Source organism: Charadrius vociferus, unplaced genomic scaffold (genome assembly GCF_000708025.1).
Source record: "Charadrius vociferus isolate BGI_N301 unplaced genomic scaffold, ASM70802v2 scaffold62, whole genome shotgun sequence".
Classification (NCBI taxonomy): Eukaryota; Metazoa; Chordata; class Aves; order Charadriiformes; family Charadriidae; genus Charadrius; species Charadrius vociferus.
Genome location: NW_009647419.1, coordinates 3,929,606 through 3,951,709, shown reverse-complemented (window position 1 = coordinate 3,951,709; position 22,104 = coordinate 3,929,606). Strand labels below are relative to the sequence as shown.

General features: G+C 55.5%; 1 protein-coding gene across 1 annotated transcript; it reads right to left on the bottom strand.

The window, feature by feature from the left end:
- Positions 1–4,308: 4,308 nt before the first annotated feature.
- Positions 4,309–21,750, bottom strand: TMEM63B (transmembrane protein 63B). The gene is made up of 23 exons (XM_009880414.1): positions 21,574–21,750; positions 20,574–20,653; positions 18,697–18,735; positions 14,978–15,068; positions 14,120–14,157; positions 13,220–13,362; positions 12,908–12,959; positions 12,531–12,639; positions 11,955–12,025; positions 11,045–11,125; positions 10,783–10,906; positions 10,560–10,693; positions 10,275–10,412; positions 9,839–9,992; positions 9,463–9,569; positions 8,587–8,673; positions 6,950–7,015; positions 6,649–6,811; positions 6,377–6,482; positions 6,069–6,236; positions 5,818–5,933; positions 5,516–5,596; positions 4,309–4,473 (listed from the first exon to the last, which is right to left on the bottom strand). Exons 1-23 carry the CDS (start codon positions 21,748–21,750, stop codon positions 4,309–4,311), a joined length of 2,490 nt encoding a protein of 829 aa, XP_009878716.1.
- Positions 21,751–22,104: the final 354 nt, after the last annotated feature.

Below are 22,104 nucleotides of genomic sequence, written 5' to 3'. Positions count from 1 at the left end.
GAACAGCTTGGCCTGGTGGGACTTAACCCAGCATGGCCAACGTGGCTCAGGACAGCATGGCTTGGCCTGGCATGACCAAGCTCAACTCAGCCCAGTTTGGCATCACCTGGCCCAAACCCACCTGCCCCAGCCCTGGGAAGAAGCTCTGCGCTGCCATCCTCCTGGTGCCAGGGCTGAAAATGGTGATCACAACCAATGTCACCAACCGTAGGGCTCCTTCTCCTCCCCTTGTGGCTGGTTGCAGCTGAGGAGGCTGTGCCCGTACCACCTCACTGCAGGAGCGGGCATCCAGCTGCTCTCCCAGGCTTCACAGAGCGCCTGCTTTCTAACCCACCCCACCTTGCCCCAGTGAGGCAAATGCTTGCTAAGCAGGGAGCAGGTTGCAAGTGGGGTCAGGAGCTGTGCCTCTTGCCTGAGGGAAGGGCAACCAGGACATTCAAAACCAGGTGTAGCATGGTCCTGCTGCCGTACCCACAAGAGAATGCTCTGGCCCTGGCCAGGAAGCACCGGAGCTGCCCTGTCCCCATCCCCACCTAGGAGAACCTGCCACAGGCAGCTCGTTCTGCCCACCCTGGTGCAGAGGAGGCTTTGGGCTGCCCTATTCTGGGTTCCTGCAGCAGCTGCTCCATCTTAGCCAGAAGGTGGCTGCGTCACTGCCCACAGGCTGGAAGCGTAGGGGGGTCCCTGCTGGGGTCACCACCCAGCTCTGTCCCAAGCTGCAGGCAGCAGCGTGCTGTCAGACAAGGAGCAAGCAGACCTGCAACGCCAGGGCTTGTTCCTGCTTCGAGCTTGTGCCTGAACGGCTCTGCTGGCTTTTTCTCTGGCCTTGGCCACCACTGCCCACCCTGCCTGCTCAGATCCACCCAGGACAGTGCCCGTCCTTGTTGTGACCCTGTTCTCCTCCTGTTCATCTCTTGCCTCATTAACCCTTGGTGGCCTTTAAAGCTGCTTTCACAGCTGACTCTCCTGGGGTAGGAGGCAGCTCCTGTGTAATCCTGTCACGTAGATTGTCCCATGTCCTTCCCCCCCCGCCTTGTGCTTGGGAGCTGTTTCCGTCAAGCACCTGCACAAACACCTGCGCAATTTCCTTGTTCCCTTCCCTCAAGCTTCCCTTTGCAGCAATGCCTGCAGGGACTTGGCAGTGGGCACCGTTGTTCTTTTGGTCTTTGGTTCTTTGCCTGTGCCCAGGCGTTGCCTCTTCCCGGTCCTTTGGCTGCAGGTTGCTGTGGAAAGGAGAGCTTTTTGTCCCCTGCTCACGCTCCGCCGCTGGCACATGAAGCCACAGAGCCTGAATGCAGTGAGGTGGGAACAGAACTGGGATCCTGGGGTCACTCATCCATCTCTCAGAGGCTCGTCCCATGCCTCACTGTTCCGTTGTGCCGTCCTCTGAGCAACAGTCACTGTACACAAGTGAATGAGCACACAGCAGCCGCCTGGGAACCACCCCAGCCTGCACCAGAGAGCAGCAGGAGCAGTCCTCGGGGCTGGGTGGCTGCTTGCTGCCTGCCTCTGTGTCCTGGGGATGGCCGAGCTACACAGCAGGAAAGTGCTCCCAGCCAAGCTGCACTCTAGGGGTTTAGCACCCCTTACCCTTTCCCAAAGACTTTAGCTGTCCCCCCGAACCAGAGATGGCAAGAGAGGCCACATAAATTGCTATCAGGACAACAGGGTTGGGCTGACATCTGCCACCAAGGCTATCAGCAAAACCCCCCTCCCCTCCTGCACCACTCCCAAAGCATCTTCCTCCATCCCAGCCTTGGTACGCGCAGCTCCCCATCCACTTGCTTTTAGCAGCAAAGCCTTTGATTCCTCTGCAAGCCAGAGGAAGAGAGAGCACTTTGGGCTGGGAGAGCCCATGAGCCAGCCAGAGCCGAGCTCCTGGCAGCAGGGCAGGGCTTCTGCTCACACAGGGGGAGCGCACAACCCCCCACTCCTCCGTTTGCACCACGCATGCTCCTGCATCCCTGCTGCAGCTGGGGTCCTCTCCTCCCAGGTCCCAGCCCCCAACCCCTTCCACAAAGAAAAGACTGCAAGAACAATAGCTCCTTTTTTTCCTTTTTTTCTTTTGTACACAAATATATACAGGGTATTATACACATCTCTACACAGACAGTGCCACTCAGAACACACAGCTCTCCACGGGCAGAGCCCCGACAGCCACAGAGGCAGCCCCGGGCCACGGCTGTACCTACAGAGACTGGAGCATCCCAGCCCCCCTGCTGGACTGGGGGCAAGGGCGGCAGGTGGGTGCAAGAATAGGGAAGCAGGATCAACATCCTCCCTGTCCCAGCCTGGGAGCGGACCAGGAACTCTCAGCTCACATGCTCATTTCATTTCTAGCCCGTCTCTGAAGGGGACAGGTGACATTCACTGTGCCCCTCTGCACCTGCGTGTGCTCCAGCCCTTGCGGCGCCCTGGGGGCCAGGGTGGCGTGCCCCCCCCCCCATGCATTGAAGACCCACATCTCTTCCCCTCCATCCCCCCTTTCCTCTGGGCCTGGGATTCCTATAGAGAGGTATACAGGAAAGTCGGGGGGGGCAGGGCGAGGGGGAGAAAAGCCATGGGATGTGACCACCCTTCCCTGGAGCAGAGCCAGGCAGGGCTGATGCTTCACTTGTTCAGATCTATTAAAGTGCTTGAAGCTCCAGGGCCAGCATGGGAGATTGAAAAGGTAAAAATGACTGTCCCCTTCTACCCAGCCCTGTAAGACCCTGGAGGGCACGGCTCCAGCGAGCCGGTGCAGCACCCGCAGATGACAGGCAAAGGGAGGGTAGTAGTGTCTGCAATGAGCACCAAACAGGATGATGGCAGGGGGTTGAGGGAAATAAATATAGCTCAATAGCAGGGAGATTTATTATTTTCCTTACATTTTACACAAGGGGAGGGGGGAAGCAATTGAGGGCAACTGATCCTGACCAGAAACCTCCTCACAAAGAGCCTTTAAACAGGGTCAGACCTCCCTGCAGGTGCCAGTCCACGTCTCCCATCCATCCTTGTCCCCTGCCTGCCTCTGGGACACAGCTATCACCAGGAGGGGGAAAGGGCAGAGGTAGGGGAGGAACAGCCCCGCTCTCTCAGGCTGGGTGATGCCAGGGTGACTGGTGACTCACCCCGTCAGGGCAGGTGAAGAAAGCCAGCACAGCCCCGTGAGGCTTTTGTGCTCCTAAAGATGGTGGTCTTGCTTGGAGAGGGCTCCCAGGGGCTGCTCTCCCCGGGCTCCCTCCCTCTCTGACCACCTCAGCCAGGGGAAGACCTTGCGGCAGCTCAGGGAAGGCAGCCCATGGGGCCCCGTCATCACCAGGCACCCTGTAGGGTGCTGAGGGCCTGCAGTCCAGGACCTTTTCTCCCCTCTCCCTAGCACCCAGGAGACCCCCCCCACCCCCAGGCCTGACCCTGCTGTGCAGATACAGGGCAGCAAAGGGGGCTGCGGTACCACACGGGGGTCAGGTTGATTTGTTTGAAAGGAGAGTAAAATGTGCAAAAAAAATGCCACTTAAAATGATGCTGCAATCCCCTGCCTGTGCCCCTGAGGGAGGAGGGGACAGAACCTGGGGGAGAGGCTGCCTGCGCCTCCTCCTGCCCATGAGAAATGCCCTCAGCACCCCTCACCCTGCAAGGGGCTGCCTGGCTCACACCAACGCCCATACCCCTTCCCCGGGCTGATGCCACCCCTGACTGCAAGGCCGGGCTGCCACCTTCCCCGTGGTGGGAGGGGAGGTCTCTGTCACCACCCCCTGCACCTGGCATGTCACACCAAGGGGATGCTGCAAGGGGTGAAGAAAGGGCACGCATGGGGAGAAGGTGCAACAAAAGCCACCCCCCTCCCTAGGGGGGACTTCCAATACACTGACTAAAGCTTTTCGTTTGTCACCTTCCTGTAAATCTAATAAATTATTAGTGTTTCGTGCCAGGAGGACAGGGGACAGTGGGGCCTGCTGAGGAGCCTCCAAAGGTTCCCCCTGCGCCCCTCCCCACAAAGCACCCAGCCTTCCTCCTCCCTGCGGGTCCAGAGCAGCACCGCAGGGGTCACAGTCCCCCTCCTCCCCAGCCCCCAGGGTTTTGGGGTCTGGGGATGCACTAAAGAAGGTAGCTAGTAAAGAGCATGCCCGCCGAGCTGCCAGGCTGGCGCAGGGGTGGAGGGGCAGGGAAATGGAGAGCTCGCGGCAGGGCCCCTGCCCTCGCTGAAGGCAGCGGCCCCGGAGGGTGGGCAAGGGCAGTGGCCAGCACCCTCGGTGCCTCTCCCTGGGTCTCCGTGCGTACAGCCTGCCCCGCTCCTGGGCCTCCTTCCCCTCCCTCCCTCCGAGGTCCCTACTGGTGGATCTCGTTCTCTATCAGGCTGTCCTCACACGACTGGAAATCCGTGTCATTCATGCCGTCCGTGTTGATGAGCTCCTCGTCCTGCGACCCTTGCTCCTCCGACTCTGTCGCTTCGCCCTCCGGGGAGGAGTCCTGCAGCACTTGGGCGATGTACTTCTGCCGGGGCCGCGCACGGGGCAGGGGAGAGAGCAGAAACACGTATGAGCCTGGGGGGCTTCTCGTGGCAGCAGAGCACAACATGCAAAAGTGCCATGCAAGAAGCTGACTGTGGGGATATACTGGGAAGATGAGGAAGGGCTCAGACTTCACGGGGTGTACCAGGAGAGTGGTTAAAAGCAGGGCTGGCTTGGCCCTGTGATAGGGGATGTGTCTGCAGCACGGTTCCGGCCAAATCCCAGCATCCTGGCGCAGGTAGCACCCCCAGGGAGCCGGGACTGGGAGAGCATGGGGCTTCTCAGCACTTCGGAGTCCGTGCGGACGTGTCCATCCGAGGCTGTGCCTGCCTCCTAAGGGGAGTCTCCTTTTGGAAAGAGGCCGCTGCTCTTAGACACAGGGAGACTGTGAAGGAGCCTGGATTACAAGTTCACATCCAAGCCCTGCTCTCCTAAGGAAGCAGGAGGCTCTGCATGCACCCCGTGAACAGCTCTGCACAGATCCCAACTAGAAAAAAATCTCATGGTGGAAGGAAGTAGCTGGAATAGAGCCAGTGAGCCAAGGAGTTCAGAAAACTGCCTCTGAGATCCCAGAGAGCTGGGCAAGGGAGGGAAGAGTCCTCAAAGCACTTTCATGGCCTTTATGGCAACGACCACGGAGACCTCTTTGTGTTGGCACCAGGACCAGCCCAGTGGGTGGCAGCCTTTGCTGATGGGCAAGGGCTCAAAGACATAGAAGGAGAAGGGAGACTGACCCAGTTGGATTCACTGTCCCAGCTGATAAGAGAGAGAGCTCGCGGCAGGGCCAGAGAAGGTAGGGGTGTGTGGGGGTGTGTGTGTGTGTGCGTGTGGCTTACACTTCATCACCCAGCTTGGGCAAGCAGCACAGGGCCCACCACTTGCCTCCCACTCTCGCTGGGAAACTCCAGATGCTGCCTCAGAGAAGTGAGGAGTGAGGTACTTGGACAGGGAGTCACCTCCCCCTTCCCAAACCCAGCTAAGGAGCATGCCAAGGCCAGGGCATGGAGGTGGGGACAGAGACTCACAGCAGATTTGGGAGCTGGCAGGCTGGTGGCAGGTCTACCATTCTGCCTATTTTCTATGGAGTCCACCTCTGTGTGGTCAATCTGGAGAGAAAAGAAGAAACAGAGACTGCCGGGATGACGAATGAAAAGGAGTTGCATACAGGCAGCAGGGATGGCCTCAGGAACCATCCCCTCCGTGAAGCCAAGGTTGAGAAGCTCTACCAGGGAGCAGCCTGGGCCTCCCTGGAGACCCCACTGTTTCGCTGCTGAGCTGTGTTCCCAAGGAGAAGAGTCCCATGCTCCCACCCAGCACTCCACCTCACCTTGTAGTTGTGAGCGCTGAGGTATTTGAAGTGCCCAAAGCAGACGTGACACAGGCAGATCACAATGGTGATCACAAGGACCACAAAGGTGAACATTGAAGTGGGGGCCAAGAACCCTGGGGCAAAGAAAAAAACAAAGTGGTGGTGTCAGAAGGACCCTGACTATGCTCTGTGGCTGGGAGCTGCCAGGACCCCAGCCAGGGAAGCGGCTCTGCAGGAGGATGGGGCTGGTATCTCAGCCCAGCACTCACCTGCACGCATGGTGGAGAAGAAGAGAAGCCAGAAGAGGCAGAGGATGGGGGCTGCCACCACCTGGTTCACAGCCCCTGAATGGATCTTCTTGTCCAGCTTGGCAGGCAGGTAAGCATAGTACAGGTTGTATCGGTCCACCAGGTGCTTAAGCAGCATGTACATGAGCCCTGGGAGAGAGGAGGGATGCCAGCCGAGAGGGGAATCAGCCTCTTTCCCAGTACCTCCAGTACAGAGAATACCTCTCCCACACGACCCTTCTTACCTCACCCCAGTCTCTGACACAGGGAGGCAAAGGACTATCACTTACCAAAAGGGACAATGATGGGGCAGGTGATGCTGTATGTCATGACCACAGTGAAGACACACATCATCCAGGCGTAAGCAGCCCCAAACTGGAACTCATAGGCCTGGTGCTGCAAGAGGGAACAGAGACCCATCAGCACGACCCCAGGAGCTCAGCTGGGGCGTACAACACACCCAGCTGTACACACAGCATCGGGTGAGCCCCATCGGCGCCTCAGCATAGCACTCCCACCTCAGGTGGAAGCCACAACACATGCCCTCAGCCCCGCTACATACTCGTTTGACATTCCTGCGCTCAGCTGCTGAGCGGGCCAGGCAGAGGCGTATCATGTACATGAGCAAGCCAGGGATGCGCAGCAGGTCCATGGCATTCCCGATGAAGGCAGAGGCGATAACATAGTTGACGAAGAAGGCCCCGTTGTCCGGCAGGAACACACACCTGGAGAGGCACAGCGAGAGCAGGCTGCAAGAGGTGCTCCCCCTTGCAGGGCAGCAGCCGAGAGCCCCCAGTACCTTTGGATGCCAACAAGAACCTCCCCCCATTGGAAAGAAGGGCCTTCTGTCCAACTCCACTTACTCAAATCGCACAGCGGCTTCGGCAAGGAATTTTTTGTCAAACAACCAACGGAAAAACACATCCAAGCTGTAAAGGAGGGGGGAGCAAGAAGAAAAGTCAGAAGCAGTAATAGACAGATGGGCACATGCAAATATGGGGAAGCTGCTCTAGAAGAACCCAAAGCTCTGACCACTGACTGTTTTGTTCCCTCTTGGGGTGTGTCACCAGCTATTATGTAAATCAGACACTGGGAAACACAGTGTAGCACCCAAAAAGGGATGTAAAGCTTCTCACTCTCATGTGCGTTCTTCTCCCTTTGCCCTGATCCTTATCAGTACAGTATTTTCCTCTCTCCTCTGTTTGGGTAAAACATCTGTGCAAAGAACAGGTGACTGACTCCTATTACAGAAGAAACCAGTTAGGTATAAGGCACCCTCCAACAGAGATTAAAGAAATCCCTTAGGAGAAACAAATCCCATTTTCGTCAGTTCTGATTTTTTGATATAAAACCGTCCAATCCTCTGGCACCTCGGGTACTGATGGAGTACAGAGCTCCAGAGGCAACAGCAGGGGGACTGAGTCCTCAGAAGGAAGCGTGGTCTGTTTAACAGTATCTGGTCGCAATGCAAACCTTGTGAGAGCATTTACCTGGCTAGGTTGTAAGGTTATATGCAACAAAGTATTTTTAATCTGTCTGAGAGACATCGCTGTAGTCACCCACTGGGATGGAGGACTATTCTTTTGCCTCAATCAGAGGGTTTGTCTAGTCTTGGGAGCTGCCTGATTTCACCACTGAGAGGCTGACTTCACCAGAATCCTGAATTCAGGGTGGGGGTGTGGATCCTCCACCCTACAATGTTAAAGTAACTCCGTACCACAGTGAGGACTCCCCATCCCACTCCCAACCCCCTAGTTTTTCCTTCCTCACACTGGTTCCCTACTCAGCCACAGTTCAGCGCTGGGAGTGCATGCCGATGGCTGGCAGCTGATGCACTGCTGCTTGCCATAGGGTACTTCTATAACCCCTGCAGGAAGATTTGGGGCTCACATCCAAACAGATGAGCATTGCTGCAGCCTGTACATAACTATCCCACACAGCCAAGCAGTGCAACCTACTCAGTTCTGGCTCAAATGGGGAATTCGCTAGTTTTGTGCAAAGTTTGGAGTGCGCACTGAGCACAGACGTGGGTAGTGCCTTCTTGTTGTAGTTTAACCCCAGTCCATAACTAAGTGCCACGCAGCCACTTGCTCACTCAGTATTATTGTCATACTAAATCCAAAACACATCACTATACCAGCTACTAGGAAAAATATTAACTCAATCCCAGCCGAAACCAGGACACTCCTTCACCAGCAGACCTCGAGCAGACTTTTCACATGCATCCATCAACCGTGCCAATTTTTGCTGAATTATCGGTAACACCACAGCACACATCAATGCGTCTGCAGACTGATTCAATAAGGTCCTAGAGACCCAGTCAGGTAGGGTCTGGCCTGGCCCCCCAACCAGAACTAAGTGCCACCTTCCCAAGGGAATGGTGGCCAGAATTCTTGTGCAGCAGGGAAGGGATGTGATTCAGGAGAACAACCAGGAATGCATCTCAACCCTCCCTGTGCTCCAGGTCTCTGCACTTGCTTTCCCTTCCCACCACCCCTACCTGCTCAGGCCCAGTGATGGCAGCAGCAAGACCATGAAGATGAGGAACGTGTAACACTTGTGCATGGTCGTCCTGTTCTCTCCAGACCTGAGGGTAGAGAGGAGACTGTTAGCCTTTTACGGTTGCCCTGCCAACCCCATGGTGACCCCATCACCTTCTCATCAGCAAGTGCTTCTCAGCATCTAATCTGGATCCCATGCTGTCCACTACTGGTACGTTTCCCTCCAGTATGTCTGAGGTCTGTTCTCAAGTCCCAGTTCCTCCCACTTTGTCTCACAGGCCCTCCCAGCCCACATATCTTTAGAGGACTCTCTGCAATCATCTCTCTTGACCTGCAATCCTCACAGCTGGCGACATCCTCCCCACCAGTCTTTGCAACATAGAGCAGAAAACAAAGCTTACATTGCATGTCCTGTGGGGAATGTGCCTCACAAGCAGCACATTTCTAGTGCTCTGCACTTCAAATAGCTGCTATGGCTTCTGGCCATAGGGAAGGTAAGGTGATTTTTCCTTGGAAAAGCTATGACTTACACATGGGTACAGGCACACCACCCCTGCCTGCTCACCCAAGCCAAAATTTCCCTCACTACTAGCATTTCTCACAGTGACCAGCCCCAACTCCTCCCAGCTTTCTTTTTGTAGACCCAAGTCAAGGTCTGCTCAGGCAGCCATGCTGCACAACAGCAGCTAAGGATTGGCAGCACAGCTCTCCATAGCAGACCTCAGGTCTCCAAGAGGTGCAACATAACACATGCTTGGAGTAGAAGACACTAATTCAAGCAGAAGGATTCAGCCAGGAGCTTTACACCAGTGAGGAGTGTCTAGCGGTCAGGCAGCATGCTGGTATGACTAAGAACAGGCGCTGGCTGTCCTTACCTGGTCCAGTGCGCTTCAAAGAAGGCAGAGTAATACACAATGGTGGGCAGCAGAGCAGAGAAGCACCACAGCAGCAGGGTGGGGAAGAACTGGGTGATGATGGGGTTCTGCAACGAGGCAGAGAAGAAACCGCATGTTACACAGCGTAGCAGCCCTTGCACCAGCCACAGCTACAGCAGCCTTTGCTGGTGCTGAGTCCCCAGCACCTCAGGGGCTACTGCACCCTGGCCAGGCTCGGTACCTCCCTCATGGTCAAGCTGACAGAACCTGGGGACGACTGACAATTTCTCTCCCTACCCCCTCCCCTTGCAGGGGCTGTTTTGCCTCGAGGTGGTTCCCATGCTACCCATCCTGCACCCATCTCCGAAGGCCTTACATTGAGGTACTCCACAGGCTTGGTGACATTGAACTTGTCCATAGTGGTGATGATGATAGCAGGGGTGGTGAGGAAGAAGAGAAGGATGAAGAGGACCACATTGATCACAAGGCAGCGGATCCACCAGATAAAGCCCCGGATGGAAAGGTGTTCCCTGAAAGGGGGGGGGAAGGAGGGCATCAGGATGGCTGCATGGGAGAGAAGGGCAGGTCCAGGGCCTCATGTGCACACCACAGCCCAGCCTGCATGAACAGCACTTGGGGTGCCAGCCCAAGGCTTTCCTCCTCCAAGTCAGATCAGACCTCTAGCTCAGCCGGGCTCGGCTTCAGCAAGAACAATTCGTTCAGTTACTAGAGGAGCAGATGGGGAGGGAGACAGGGAGGGCGCACCCCCTTTCCCATTGGCAGGGCCCACTGAGGCCCCCAGAGCTGCTCACCAGTAGATGTTCTGTGGGTCAGGAGCATAGCTGACGGTCCAGTTGGGAACATGGAGGGACTCGCTGCAGGATGAGGCCCTGGGCTCCCCACGGCATGCACAGCCCTGGCACTTACAAGCGTTGAAATCTTTGAGGATTCTGGAGAAGAAGAGAAAGAGGGAGATCTTAACACAGGGCTGGCAGGGACAAGCTGAGGGGGATGCCTTGGTGCTGGCATTCCTCTGATTTAGGCTGAGAGCTGGGACAGGTCACCTTCCTGGGGAAGGCAGGACCCTTTGCACTCACATGGCTGTGATGGTCTCATTATGGAAGGTGACAAAGGCCATCCCCAGAGGCTTTTCGTTCACCTTCTCCTTCTCCCGCTTGTAGTCATCTTTGAGCTTCTCCTCCAGCTTGGTATAGTACTCAATGGCCTCCACCTGGGCAGGAGGATAGGGGTCAGAGCAGAGACCTGGGGACTCAAGCCCCTATGTGCCCCACCGCCCAACACCTCCAGCTCTCCCCCCACCTCCTCGCAGCCCCTGATGACACAGCAGCACAGGTGGCCACAGGGCTTAGGGTTGATCATGGACGGGGTGTTCTCCTTGCTCTGCAGGTTAGTGAAGTAGATTCGCCCCCGCTCAGCTTTCTTCCTGAAACAGGAAAGCAGAAGAGAAGGAAGGAAGGAAAGAAAGAAAGATGGTGGATCAGAAAAGATCCTGTGGCACTGGACTTGAGGGGAAGCCTGCAGCATCGGCCCACCCTGCCTTCTCTCCCAAACCAGGAGTTACCTCTCTGCATCGAGGAACATCAGCCGGGCCACATCATAGCAGGGACGGGCCTCCAGGACGGTGCAGTTAGCGTAGGCCTCCCTGTGGATGGGAAGCACCGGCTCATCACACCCGACACCAAACGCTGTAATTCCTCAAGCAAACCCCATGTATCCAGGACTTCTCTCCTGCCCCAGGCCAAGCATCATGATGCATAACAAGAGCTTGCTAGAGGCAGCAGGGGAGCCTGCAGGCTCTGTCCCTTATAGCAGAAGCAACGTGAGGCAAACGCTACATCCTCCAGGCTCTGGCACGAGAAGCCTCTCTGGACTCTCATTCTGTGGAGCAAGGCACCCCTCTGACCACACACTCCCTCTCTGCTTTCATGGGCCAGAGGGCTTGGGGTTGGAAAGAGACAGAAGGGTTCCCAAAGGGTACAGAGAATTTCTCCTCTTCCCACGGTGCTTCTAAACGTAGCCCTGACAGCATGTTCATCAAGGTCCTGAAGGAAGAGTAATTTACTTTTTTTTGTGTTAAAAAGGAAAATATACTTTTCTACAAGAACTGCAATCAGGGCAGAAGCAGCAGCACAACATCTCGTAGTCACTGCTTGAGCGCCTCCTGCCTGCACCTCATCTCTTAACTTGACTACATCTCAGGACATGCCCTGTACACTACTTACCACGCTGACCCCCTATGGCTCTGGAAGAGATAGCCGGGTACCCCAAGGCACAAAACCAAGGATGCCGCACATTCAGATAAAAATTTGTGCAGAAAAATAACAGTGAGATTCCAAAAATAAGTGTTCACCGATTTTTACTAGCTTTCTGCTCTCAATGTATTATTGCCATTCCAGGTAACACTAGCACTACCCCAATAAAAACATCCCTGTTACAGAGCAGCCTTTAATTAGGGTCACAGTGAGACTCACTCAAAATGCTTTTTGATCTTCTCTGGCTCAGCATATTTTGAGATCCCATTGATGAAGAGAGTTCGCTTAACCTAGAAAGAAAGAAAGAAAAAAAGAGAGGGCAGGTAGGTGTGGGTGGTGTGAAAGACTGGATTGCAGCAATGCCTACCGCCAAGGCCTGAGTCAGTGATGGAAAAGGGCAGCCCCATCACTTCTAGCACGCAGGGCTCCCCCTCTCCTCTTCCACTAGCTGTTGGCATCCTGCACCCTGATGTGCTGCAGATTGACAGACTAGGGGCTTACACTGCAGCTACCCGAACAGAAACAGGGGCTATGCTTAAGAAATGAAGGTGGCAAAAGCAGCTGGAGCAACGCCTGAGGAAGGCACGGGGTGCCCCTGACACGTTCACCCCGCAGTCAGGGCTGCTGCTCTGGAAGAGATCTGCCTTTGGCCAGGCAGAATAAAAGAACAGACAAAACAAGACAGCCCCAAACTGCTGTGGGAAGATAGGATGCTCAGCACTCTCTCCAAGGCCACCTGACTTGACAGAAGGGCATGGAAAAGTGTGCCTGGGAGAGTGGCCAGATCCTGCTCACCAAGTCATCCTCTTTGTAGCGCATCTTGGAGGTGTGCCGGCGCATACTGTACACTGTCAGCAGCAGGTACAAGAAGGCGAAAGACGTGTGCAGCCACAGCAGGTTATTCCTGTCACAATGGAGACCACAAAGGTCAATGCAAGGTTGCCACTATGAGCCTGTGTATGGCTGGTCAGGCCCTGAAGGCACTGCACCAGCACAGCACCCACGTGCCCTACAACCAAATTCCAGGAGCTCAGCCTGGAAATTGGGGCAGGGACAGTAGCCTCACAGTGAGTGCAGAAAACCTCCAAGGAGGTGAGGCTCTGCAGCAAGTGGACATTTACAAAATACCCCCGAGGGCCTCAATTATCCATCCCACCCCTGCCCACACATACCCAGAATTCAGGTTAGCAATAGTTGTCCTCCCAAAGCTGTAGGCGTTGTTTTCTAGGGAGAAAGGGACAGACACAAGCACATTCAGTTATATTGAGTGGCACAGAGAACCACTGGGGTGGGCAATGGCAGGAATCTCACCTGCACAACACCCCAAAACCCAAGCTGCCCAGGATGACCCTCTGGATGTGCCACGCTCAAAGTGGGACAGCAGTCAGGGTTTGTCTGTGTCAGTCCTGTCCTGCCCTCCACTGCTCCGGGACATGGTGTTGAAAGCAGTTCCCCCAGCCCAGCCACAGGCTCCCTGCTCTCACCTAGCAGGTCCCCTGAGAAGTTGACAGGTAACACAATGCCCACGGAGAGCACCCCCACGGCCACCAGCAGCCCGATGATGTGCCTCTGGAAGGACAGGTAGTGCACCGCATCACCCCCGCACTTGTCCCGGATCTCGTCATCCCTGCCGGGGAGAGAAAGGCTGTCAGGCAATTTTCTACATTCCCTCAAGTGCTGGAGAAAAGCACAGGGTCGTGGCTGCCCTCCTGGTTTGAGCCCACACAGCACCCCTGGTCCTGCCCTACAGAGCTGTGGCCAGGCCCCAGGGTAGGGAGCCCAGCACCCAGCCTTGAACCAGCGTTGGCAGAAATTTACCTGTGCAATCTTCACTGCAGCCCCACTCCCCATGCCCCTGTCCTCTGCCCTCCCCGGACAGGCAGATGGACACACACAAAATCTTCTGGTAGGCCTTGCCTCCCCTGCTGAGATACAGAATGGCTGACACGATCCCACAGCGCTCTGAAGCCAAGACTACTCCTGAGCATCATCAGGCTGGGAGTGTCTACCTGCCTCCTCCACTCCCTACTTTGTAGCCATTCTTTGGACAGCAGTGTCCCTAGCAGGAGTCCCAGACAGAGAAGCACCTCTGCAGAGCAGAGGACGGTGTTTCTGAGACAGGACTGAGGCAGGGGAGACCTGGGCTAGGTGCTCTCCTCTGTCACAAACTCAGTGCTTGACCTTAGTTTTGGCATTTGGACTCTTCATCTAGTCCCGTCTTTGCTTGTCCTCTCCAGAGCACACTTTGCTTGTGCTCTTCAGAGGAGGGGATCCAGCAAGGGCAGCAACTTCACACAGCTGCACTGAGCTGGGTGTCTCAACAGCCTGCACTGTCTCTCCTTCTTCCCCAGGTGGGTCTCCCGTGCAGGTCCCGGGGCACTTACTTTATCCTGAAGATGGCTGTCAGCCAGGAGCAGAAACCCTGTGCAGAAAGAAGACAGGAGGGTCTCACATCACTCTGTGTTCCCTTATCCCTGCTCCCTCCTTCAAAGGCTCAGGGGACCAGGCTGGTGTCCTTGCACCTCCACAGACTTGGCTCAGCGGAAAACAGACCATGAGCACCCAGACGTGCAGAGCCATGGATGGGCCAAGGTGAAGGGGATGACAGTGCTACTCAATGGGGCACAACACAGGCTGGAATCTGACATATGGCTATCCCCTACCAACAGGCAGCTCAACCTCCCAGGTGACCTGTGGGCTCCTGGCTAGCACGGAAGCTCTCCACAGCCTAGGGACACCCAGAAAATTCACCATACAGGTACTTCAGCCATCATCCTGGTCAAGAGGAGCTCTGCAAGGACTGGGAAGGCAGGCTGGGCCAAGCCAGTGCTCCTCCAAGGACACCTGGGGAAGGAATATTTCCTGGGAGCTTCATCACCCATCCATCACACCCTGTTACCCTGCTAAACTGGGCCTCCCCTTTAGAGAGGAAAACGGCAGCAGAGGTAGACAGCGGTTGCCAGGAGGAGCTGGCAAGTGTTGTTTGTAATGCTGAGATGATAGGTTGGACAAATATCTGTTAAGCCACAGGAATGTATAGCCTACTTAATTAAGCACAGGTCTAGAAGCCACATAGTTACATAGAGCCTTAAGCTTTATACAACACTCACGCACTATAAGATGTGGGACCTACGGCACTGGGGAAGAGCAAACTGTGTTTTTTCCAAAGAGCCCTTGGTTCAGACAAGCTGTGGGCTCCTGACCACTCAAAGGCAAGGTCTTTGACTATTGCTGCTACTCACGTTGTCCCTCTGGTCGAAGTCCACAGAGCTGGAGACGGAGGTGAGGCGCTCATAGCGGTCATGGTTGTCGGAGTGCAGGGCGGAGGCTACGCTAAAATGACAAGCAGGAGGTGAGGGAAAAAGTTAGAAGATGCAAGGAGGCAGCCTGGTCAGGAACGAAGAGCACCCAGAAGATCAGAGGTTAATTCAGGTCAGTTTTCCCCAGATGAGATGGAGAGAGGGGAGATCAGAGAGCAGAGGTAGCAGTAAGCAGAGTCCCATCTTCAGACAACACGCTGAGCCTGGCAGCCCCCACGGGGTTGGCCGTGGATGCTACTCGCTCCGCACCTTCTGAGAAGCACCTGCATTATGCAGCAGCCCCTGCGAGGAGGGGCTGGCAGCAGCTGCCACAGAGGAGAGATGAGGTCTCTTTAGCACAGGGTTTAGACAGAGGAGAGGAAGTGGGAACCAGGGGGTGCCACAGCCCCTCTGGCTCCGGTGCTGCCACGAGGCGGCAGCCCAGGTGCTCTGGAGAGGCGCTGGCAGCAGCTCCTGCCTCACTCGCCGTAGGGAAGAGGAAGGCTGGGAGTCTGGTGCGCTGTATCCCGCTACACCAGTCCTCCCTGCCCTTAGTGCTTCAGTGCAGGGAATCCCAGGAGGAGAAGGAACACAGCTGAGCCCCAGCGGCTGTGCTGCCTGGAGCCAGGCTCAGCCCAACCTGCTCCACAGCCTCAGCTGGGCCTCCTGCCTGGAAATCCCTCCAGGAGGAGCAGGGCAGACAGCTGGAAGTGAATGATTGCAGGCTAAAGGACAGGGAAGCAAGAGAGGTGAACATCCCAGACCATTTTACTCCAGGTGCAGGCAGGGACCTAGATGAAGAATCTGCAGCAGAAGCATCCAAGGCAGACAATAAACCCCCACTACGAATGGAGGCAGAGGGCAGCTGGCAAAGGAGATAAGAAAATGGTCCAGAGACCTAAATTTAACAGCACTTGCAAGATGACAACAGCAGGCCAGGACCTCGGAGGTGCCAGAAAAGATATGGTTGATCTGAAGGCTAGAAGCAAAGGCAAAATAACCCAGATGAAAACATGGTCTCCCTGTAACCAATACAGGCTCAAGGAGGATCAGATAGACAAGAACCTGGAGAAGCAGCAGCTGAGGGACACGTGCCAGAGACGACGCGGATGACACTATGGGAAGGAGAACAAGCAAAGACCCTCGTGACCCTACCGAAGGAAAGAGGATGGGACACGTGGTCTCCCTCAGAGCAGAGCAGCACCTGCTGAGTCCCTAGCTGGAAGTAACAGAAAGAGGGGAAAGGAGATTAGCTGAAGGTCATGGGACTACAGGAGTGCAGATTAGACAGTGGTGTGCAGGCTTGCGAGCGCACAGCCCAATACCCTGCTCTGTTGGAGGGACGGAGCGAGCTTTGACCAAGCTCTCGGATCTTCAGCCCTATAAAATCCCAGAGGCCTTCCAGCTGGGCACAGAGTGAGGGCGAGTTTCTGCTGTCCGCAGCCCCAAGGAGAGCCCAGCATGATCACACAGTGTGCTTTCAACTCCTCAGTACCGGAAAAGCAGTGGGCAGAACACAAGCAGCACTTGAGGAAAAAAAATGAGAAGAGAGCCATGTTATGAGATGATCAGGCTAACTCAGCTCCATTCAGCGGGATGCAGAGATGATAATCAGGATGACCGGCAGTGCTGAGAAGACAGAACATTGCCAAAAACGGGAAGCTGAAGAGGGAGTTCCAATGGTACCTCCAACTAGCTGGCGGCTTTTTAAAGCAAAACACTAAAAAAGCAAGCGGGTGGAAGCAAGGTTGCCCTAAACCATGAGAAGATTATTGTGGGACCCTGTCTACTGCCCCAGATTTGCCAGGGAGGGAAGATGGGGTCTGAGGCATGGCTAGCCTCAGGCAAAGGGAATTGGAGGCTCTGGGAGAGGAGGCCAAGCATGCTGAGGAAGGTGCTGGCTGCTGTGCAAGGCAGGAGGTAGCTGCGTGGGTGACAAGCCCCACAGGGCTCTGTGATCACTGCCTTTACATGCAGAGGTGCAGGTGGGTTGCCATGACGTCCCCGTGTGGACTGAGTCACTGATTAAGAGTGTCGATGGCTACCACAAGCCCTGGCAAGGCGCAGGACAAGTGGACTTGCAAGTTCTCAGGCAAAGGGACACATCTGAGCAGCATGTCCTCCTGCACCAGGAGCAATGCTGCACATTCAACGGCTGGCAGCACCAGGCAGCGTACACGTGTCCTTAACCCACCACGTGCCACTGCAGCCCAGCACAGAGAACAGCTGGGATGGGAAGCTGCCACCAGCCTTGGAGGAACACAGCCAGGACATGGTTTCCTTGCTGAGCTCCACAGGCTTTTGGAAGTTTGACTACCAACACCATCCCAGCTCAACCAGTAGGTTTTTGGGGGGGAAGGGCAGCAGAGAGCTCCAGCAAGCCCAGATGAAGAAGGAGAACAGGAAGAAGCAGCCCCTCGGAGAGAGATGAGCACTTGTGAGGATAACTGAGGTGGCCCCCCAAGAAGCCTCAGAACATGACAGCTCTGCTACCTCTGCCTTACTCCTCCTGCAAGGTGTTAGCAGTGACAACTTGCCAGACACACCCGAAGCAGGGCCAACCAGTAGCGAAGCACTCAAGCATAGCGAGGGGTCCCCTCTATGCCATGTACCACAGCTACCACCACCTCTGTTTTCACAGCTCCAACTGCTCTGCTCCTCTGGGGGGAAGGAGCAACTACAGATACAGGAACATCCCTGTACCCTCTTAAGGCAGTGGCAGGTACCTGCTTTGCAAGTGATGGAGAAGTGAGGCTGCAGCTTCCTCCCCCAGCCTCAGACATGCGTCAGCCTGGCCAGGGTGACCATCACAGGCTCTGTCCTGCCGGCTGATTGTGCCCTCTGCAGCAGGTACCACCCATCCAGTCAGCAAGGCACGGGGGATGCTCTTTTTTTTAGGCATGAAAGCAGCAAGAAAGAGGAAAGAAAGAGCAGGGAGGGAGGGTCCACAGCAGTGCTTAATGGACAACACTAGGCCAAGGTGCTGGAGGATGCTCTCAGCAGCGCTGAGGCAGGAAGTTTGCTTCTGCAGGGAGAGAGAAAGGACAAAGGTGCTGCCTTGCCAGGCATGCTGCCAGCTGGGGGTAGGTGGAAAGAGACAAAGGCCAACACTTGCCCTGGTACTGGCAGCCTCACGTGGGTAAAGGAAAAAGAAGTCTTGCAACTGCCTGTCAGATCCTCTCCATGCACCCACCTGCCCTCGCAGCTGGCACGGGAGCAGCACTTGCAGCACCCTGGCACAAGAGGGACCAGGCACAGGAGGCTCCCCCGCGCCTGGGTGACCTGAGTATGCTGTGGGCTCAGGCAACTGGGTTTATTTTCTCCATCATAAGGTGGAATAGCTGGACACAGGCAGGTAGAGCAGGGTATGTGACAAGGCACCCTCCACCTTGGCTGGGACTGGAAGCTCCTCAGCACTACTGCCCTTAAGGAGCATTTGAGTGCTACTAGGGGAAAAACAGAATGCATCCAGCTGTGGTAGTGGCTGACAGAAAGGTGAGGGGAAAAAGAACAGCATGAATCCACCGAGAGGCACAATTCCAAGCCCAAACTCCCAGCCACTTAAGATTAGTTCAAAAGCGAGACAGAAAACTGCAAGAGAAAAGGAGAGAGAGAGTACGAGCAAGAAAGAGAATAAATGAGACCCTGAAAAAACGACATACTATTCCCGCTCCTCTCGCTCCGTCTGCCAGTGTCGACGCCTGGGGGCACAGAAACAGAAAGGGAGAGATTACAACCACGGGAGCACGTGCTGAGGCTCCTCTGACGCAGGGAGCTAAGCACCCGACATGGCTCCACACCATCCTGAGGAAGAGAAACCTGCTGATGGTCACGCTGGAGAAGACCTTCCTTCCAGATCCCAGCACCGCCCCAAGACACAACACCCCAAAGCCCCCACCAGCCCAGGAGCAGAGTGCTTTGCTGCTGGCAAAAGGGAAGCTAGCTTCATTGGGAAGGTGGCCTGGCTCCACACCATGGGTGTCCCAGGGAGCTCCTGAGGGACAGGACCAGGCAGAGCAGCCTGCCAGGGCTGCCCAGCCACCATGCGAGTTCCCCTTCCGTGCCTTCCAGGCAGCCAACACACTTGCATCCCGCCCTCCTGAAATGCTCATGCCACCTCACAGATGGGCCAAGCAGCAGGGGCTCCTCCCCGGGAACCCGGTCCTGGTGACACCCTTACCACAGCCATGCTGTCCCTTCTCCCCAGGCTTACCAGCTCTCCCTCGCCAAACGGCTGGCACCCCTCTGCCTTTCTGCCTACAGCCGCTGCTCCTGTTCCTTCGCACCCAAGCATCGCCTCTGAGGAGGGCCAGCCCTCTCTCCTCGCTGAAGGTCAGAGCTGTTCAGCCTCCGTGGCTACCAGCCAGTGCTTGGGTCCAGATAGCTTAACCCCGAGGAGCTGCTGCCCTCTCCCCAGTGAGGTCTAATCCAGCTATTCCCTACTCCTCACTTTCTCCCAAGGCCCCTGGTGTTGCTGATTTCCCCAGCCAGGCCAGGAAAAGAGGGGCAGAGGAGCCACGGGGACACAGCTGCTTATCTAATGCTATCCAAGACTGTTTATCCAAACCAGGAGAGTTCCTGGTTCAGTGCTGGAAGAAAACAACTCTTACTCTTTCCACTGTCATGCACGGAGTGCTCAAGAGTAGTTTGTTTGAATTGGTATGGCTAAAGGAACTAAAGAGGCTGGAGCTTAGTCCCATCCAAGCTTTTGGGTGTGATGAGCTCATGGAGCTGATCAAGGGGAATAGACCTATTGCAGCCAGCCTTCAGAAGCCACACTGTCTCCAGCACATGACAAAGCGCCACAGGCACAGTGAACCGTCCCTGGAGAGAGGCGGACTACACACACAACCCCTCTTAGCTTAATCAATGAGAGTTCCTTATTCTGCACTGGAAGAAAATAATCACTGTCCTTGCTGCTAACAGCAAAAACAAGAATAGCATCTCACTGTGCTGTGGAGCTGCCATCCCCAACGGGCCTCGGCTTTTGCCAACAGACACTGTAGCCCACGAATGCGTTGGGCAGGAAGGATCCATACCCAGACTGGCTCGTCAGCACTTGCAATGCAAGCTAAACTCACATTAGCACAGCAGTACCGCACCTGGAAATGCAGCCTACCACTTTCAAGTGCTCTTAACAAGAACTACATCCAGCAGAGCCACAAAGACACCTTTAGAGGCTTAACAAAGCCTTCATTGTGGCAGCCCTCACCCTTCCTGTGACCTCTTTCCCCCTCTCCTCCCTCCCTTCCATCTGCTGTTCCTCTGTAAGGGCCCCTGCACACCTCTATCACTGTAGGGACCATAAGTGGTGTGGAGCCAGGGGGCACTACTCCCTGTGTTAGGAGAAGGATGCTGTAACAAAAAAAGCCGGTAAGCAGGGATTTTTCCTATTCCTGGAACTCAGGGTATACAACCGGCATTCTTGCCTCTCCTGCCCAGCTGCCTCCAGCACATGCAAGGGGATTAATCCCTTCTGCCCAGCAGTAAAGAAGGGTACTATTCATGCCTTGTTTTCCTGCCCCTCTCCCACGCTTACCTGTCAGCATCAGTCACCAGGGCCAGGCGTCCGTAGTCCCAAGCAACTTTACGCAAAATTGAAAAGACAAACAACAGTGCCTGGAAGAGAGCAAAGGAAGAGCTGTGACATTAGGCGTTGTCCAGCTCCATCCTTGTCCTCTGCATGCAGAGCCATGGGAACAGGGAGGGTGGGAGGGGACAGGATTGCTCAGCTAACAGCACACTGAGGCTTGTGCAACAGCACAAGTTCCCCACAGGTAAAATCAGACTATCTGGATGGCTGTGGAAGGCAGAGGTCCAGGATCCAACACACAGAATCACAGAACAGTCAGGGTTGGAAGGTACCTCTGGAGATCATCTAGTCCACCCCCCTGCCAGAGCAGGGTCACCTACAGCAGGTTGCACAGGACGGCGTCCAGGCGAGTTTTGAATGTCTCCAGTGTGGGAGACTCCACCACCTCTCTGAACAGCCTGTTCCTGTGCTCTGCCACCCTCAAAGGAATGAAGTTTCTCCTCTTGTTTAGATGGAACTTCCCATGTTCAAGTTTGTGCCCGTTACGTCTTGTCCTATCACTGGGCACCACTGAAAAAAGACTGTTTCCATCCACCTCGCACCCTCCCTCCCCTCTCACACTAGCCAAGTTAACCACAGGATCAAAAGACCCTCAGGTCCCAAGGAGGTGAGATTATTGGTCCAGCATATGTGGTCCTGCAGTTCCTAAGGAGGAACAAGCAAAGCCGTTGGGTGGGTAAAGCTGCAGGGACTTGGCATCACAAACCGGAGTTTTAGGATGCAGGACTGACCTAACCTGACGCATGTCCTCAGGAAAATTTGCAACACCCTTCCATGGGCTCAGTGCAGCTCAATGGTGGCTAAGCGAGACTATCAAGACCATAAAGTCAGCCAGCAGAAAAGTCTGGGATGGCATTTGGGGCCCTCAACTCAACCACCCGACCACAGCCCTCCCTTCACGGCTAATCAGGGGAGACAGTGCTGAAGCAGCAGTAGGTAGACTTACGAGAAAGCACATAAAGTCGAGGGCTAGGACAGTGGGCACCCCACCAAAGGGCAGCCCCTGCAGCACAGTGCTGCGGATGCGGGCACTGTAGCAGTAGTCCTTGGTGCTGTTGTTGCATGTGGAGGCTTTGCAGGCGGCCCCTGCTGAGCCCAGGGTGGCAATCACGTAGGGAAGCATCTCTACAGCTTCATCGTCTTCCCTGGGGAAAGGAGAGAAAGGCCCGATTAGACACACAGCAGCTGGATGACAGTATAGCCCTGTTGGAGTTAGGGTCCAACCTTGCCTGCTCTCTCAGGCTCCTCTGTGCTACAGGATTTCCCTGAGAAACAGCGTCTAAGGACAAGGTCATCTGGAGAAGCCTCCTGAGTTTGGGGGGTGCTGGAAGAGGCTGGGTGCTTCAGCAGCTGTGGTGCCACCATGCACAGTCCCAAAGCTCCCTTCCTTGTTCCCCAACTCTCACACCATTTAGCTGCACCTCCTTCTCACAGACGACTCCTCTTCTTGAGGACACAGTGTCTCAGCCCCTTCCCT

Bases quoted from the DNA above. Each gene is read 5' to 3' on its own strand.
- TMEM63B (XM_009880414.1), bottom strand. From the start codon at position 21,750: ATGCTTCCCTACGTGATTGCCACCCTGGGCTCAGCAGGGGCCGCCTGC. The intron at 18,736-20,573 runs GTAAGCGTGGGA...CTGTGCCCCCAG, and splicing joins CTGGTGACTGATGCTGACAG to GCGTCGACACTGGCAGACGG. The intron at 11,126-11,954 runs GTGAGTCTCACT...TCCCATCCACAG, and splicing joins AAGATCAAAAAGCATTTTGA to GGAGGCCTACGCTAACTGCA.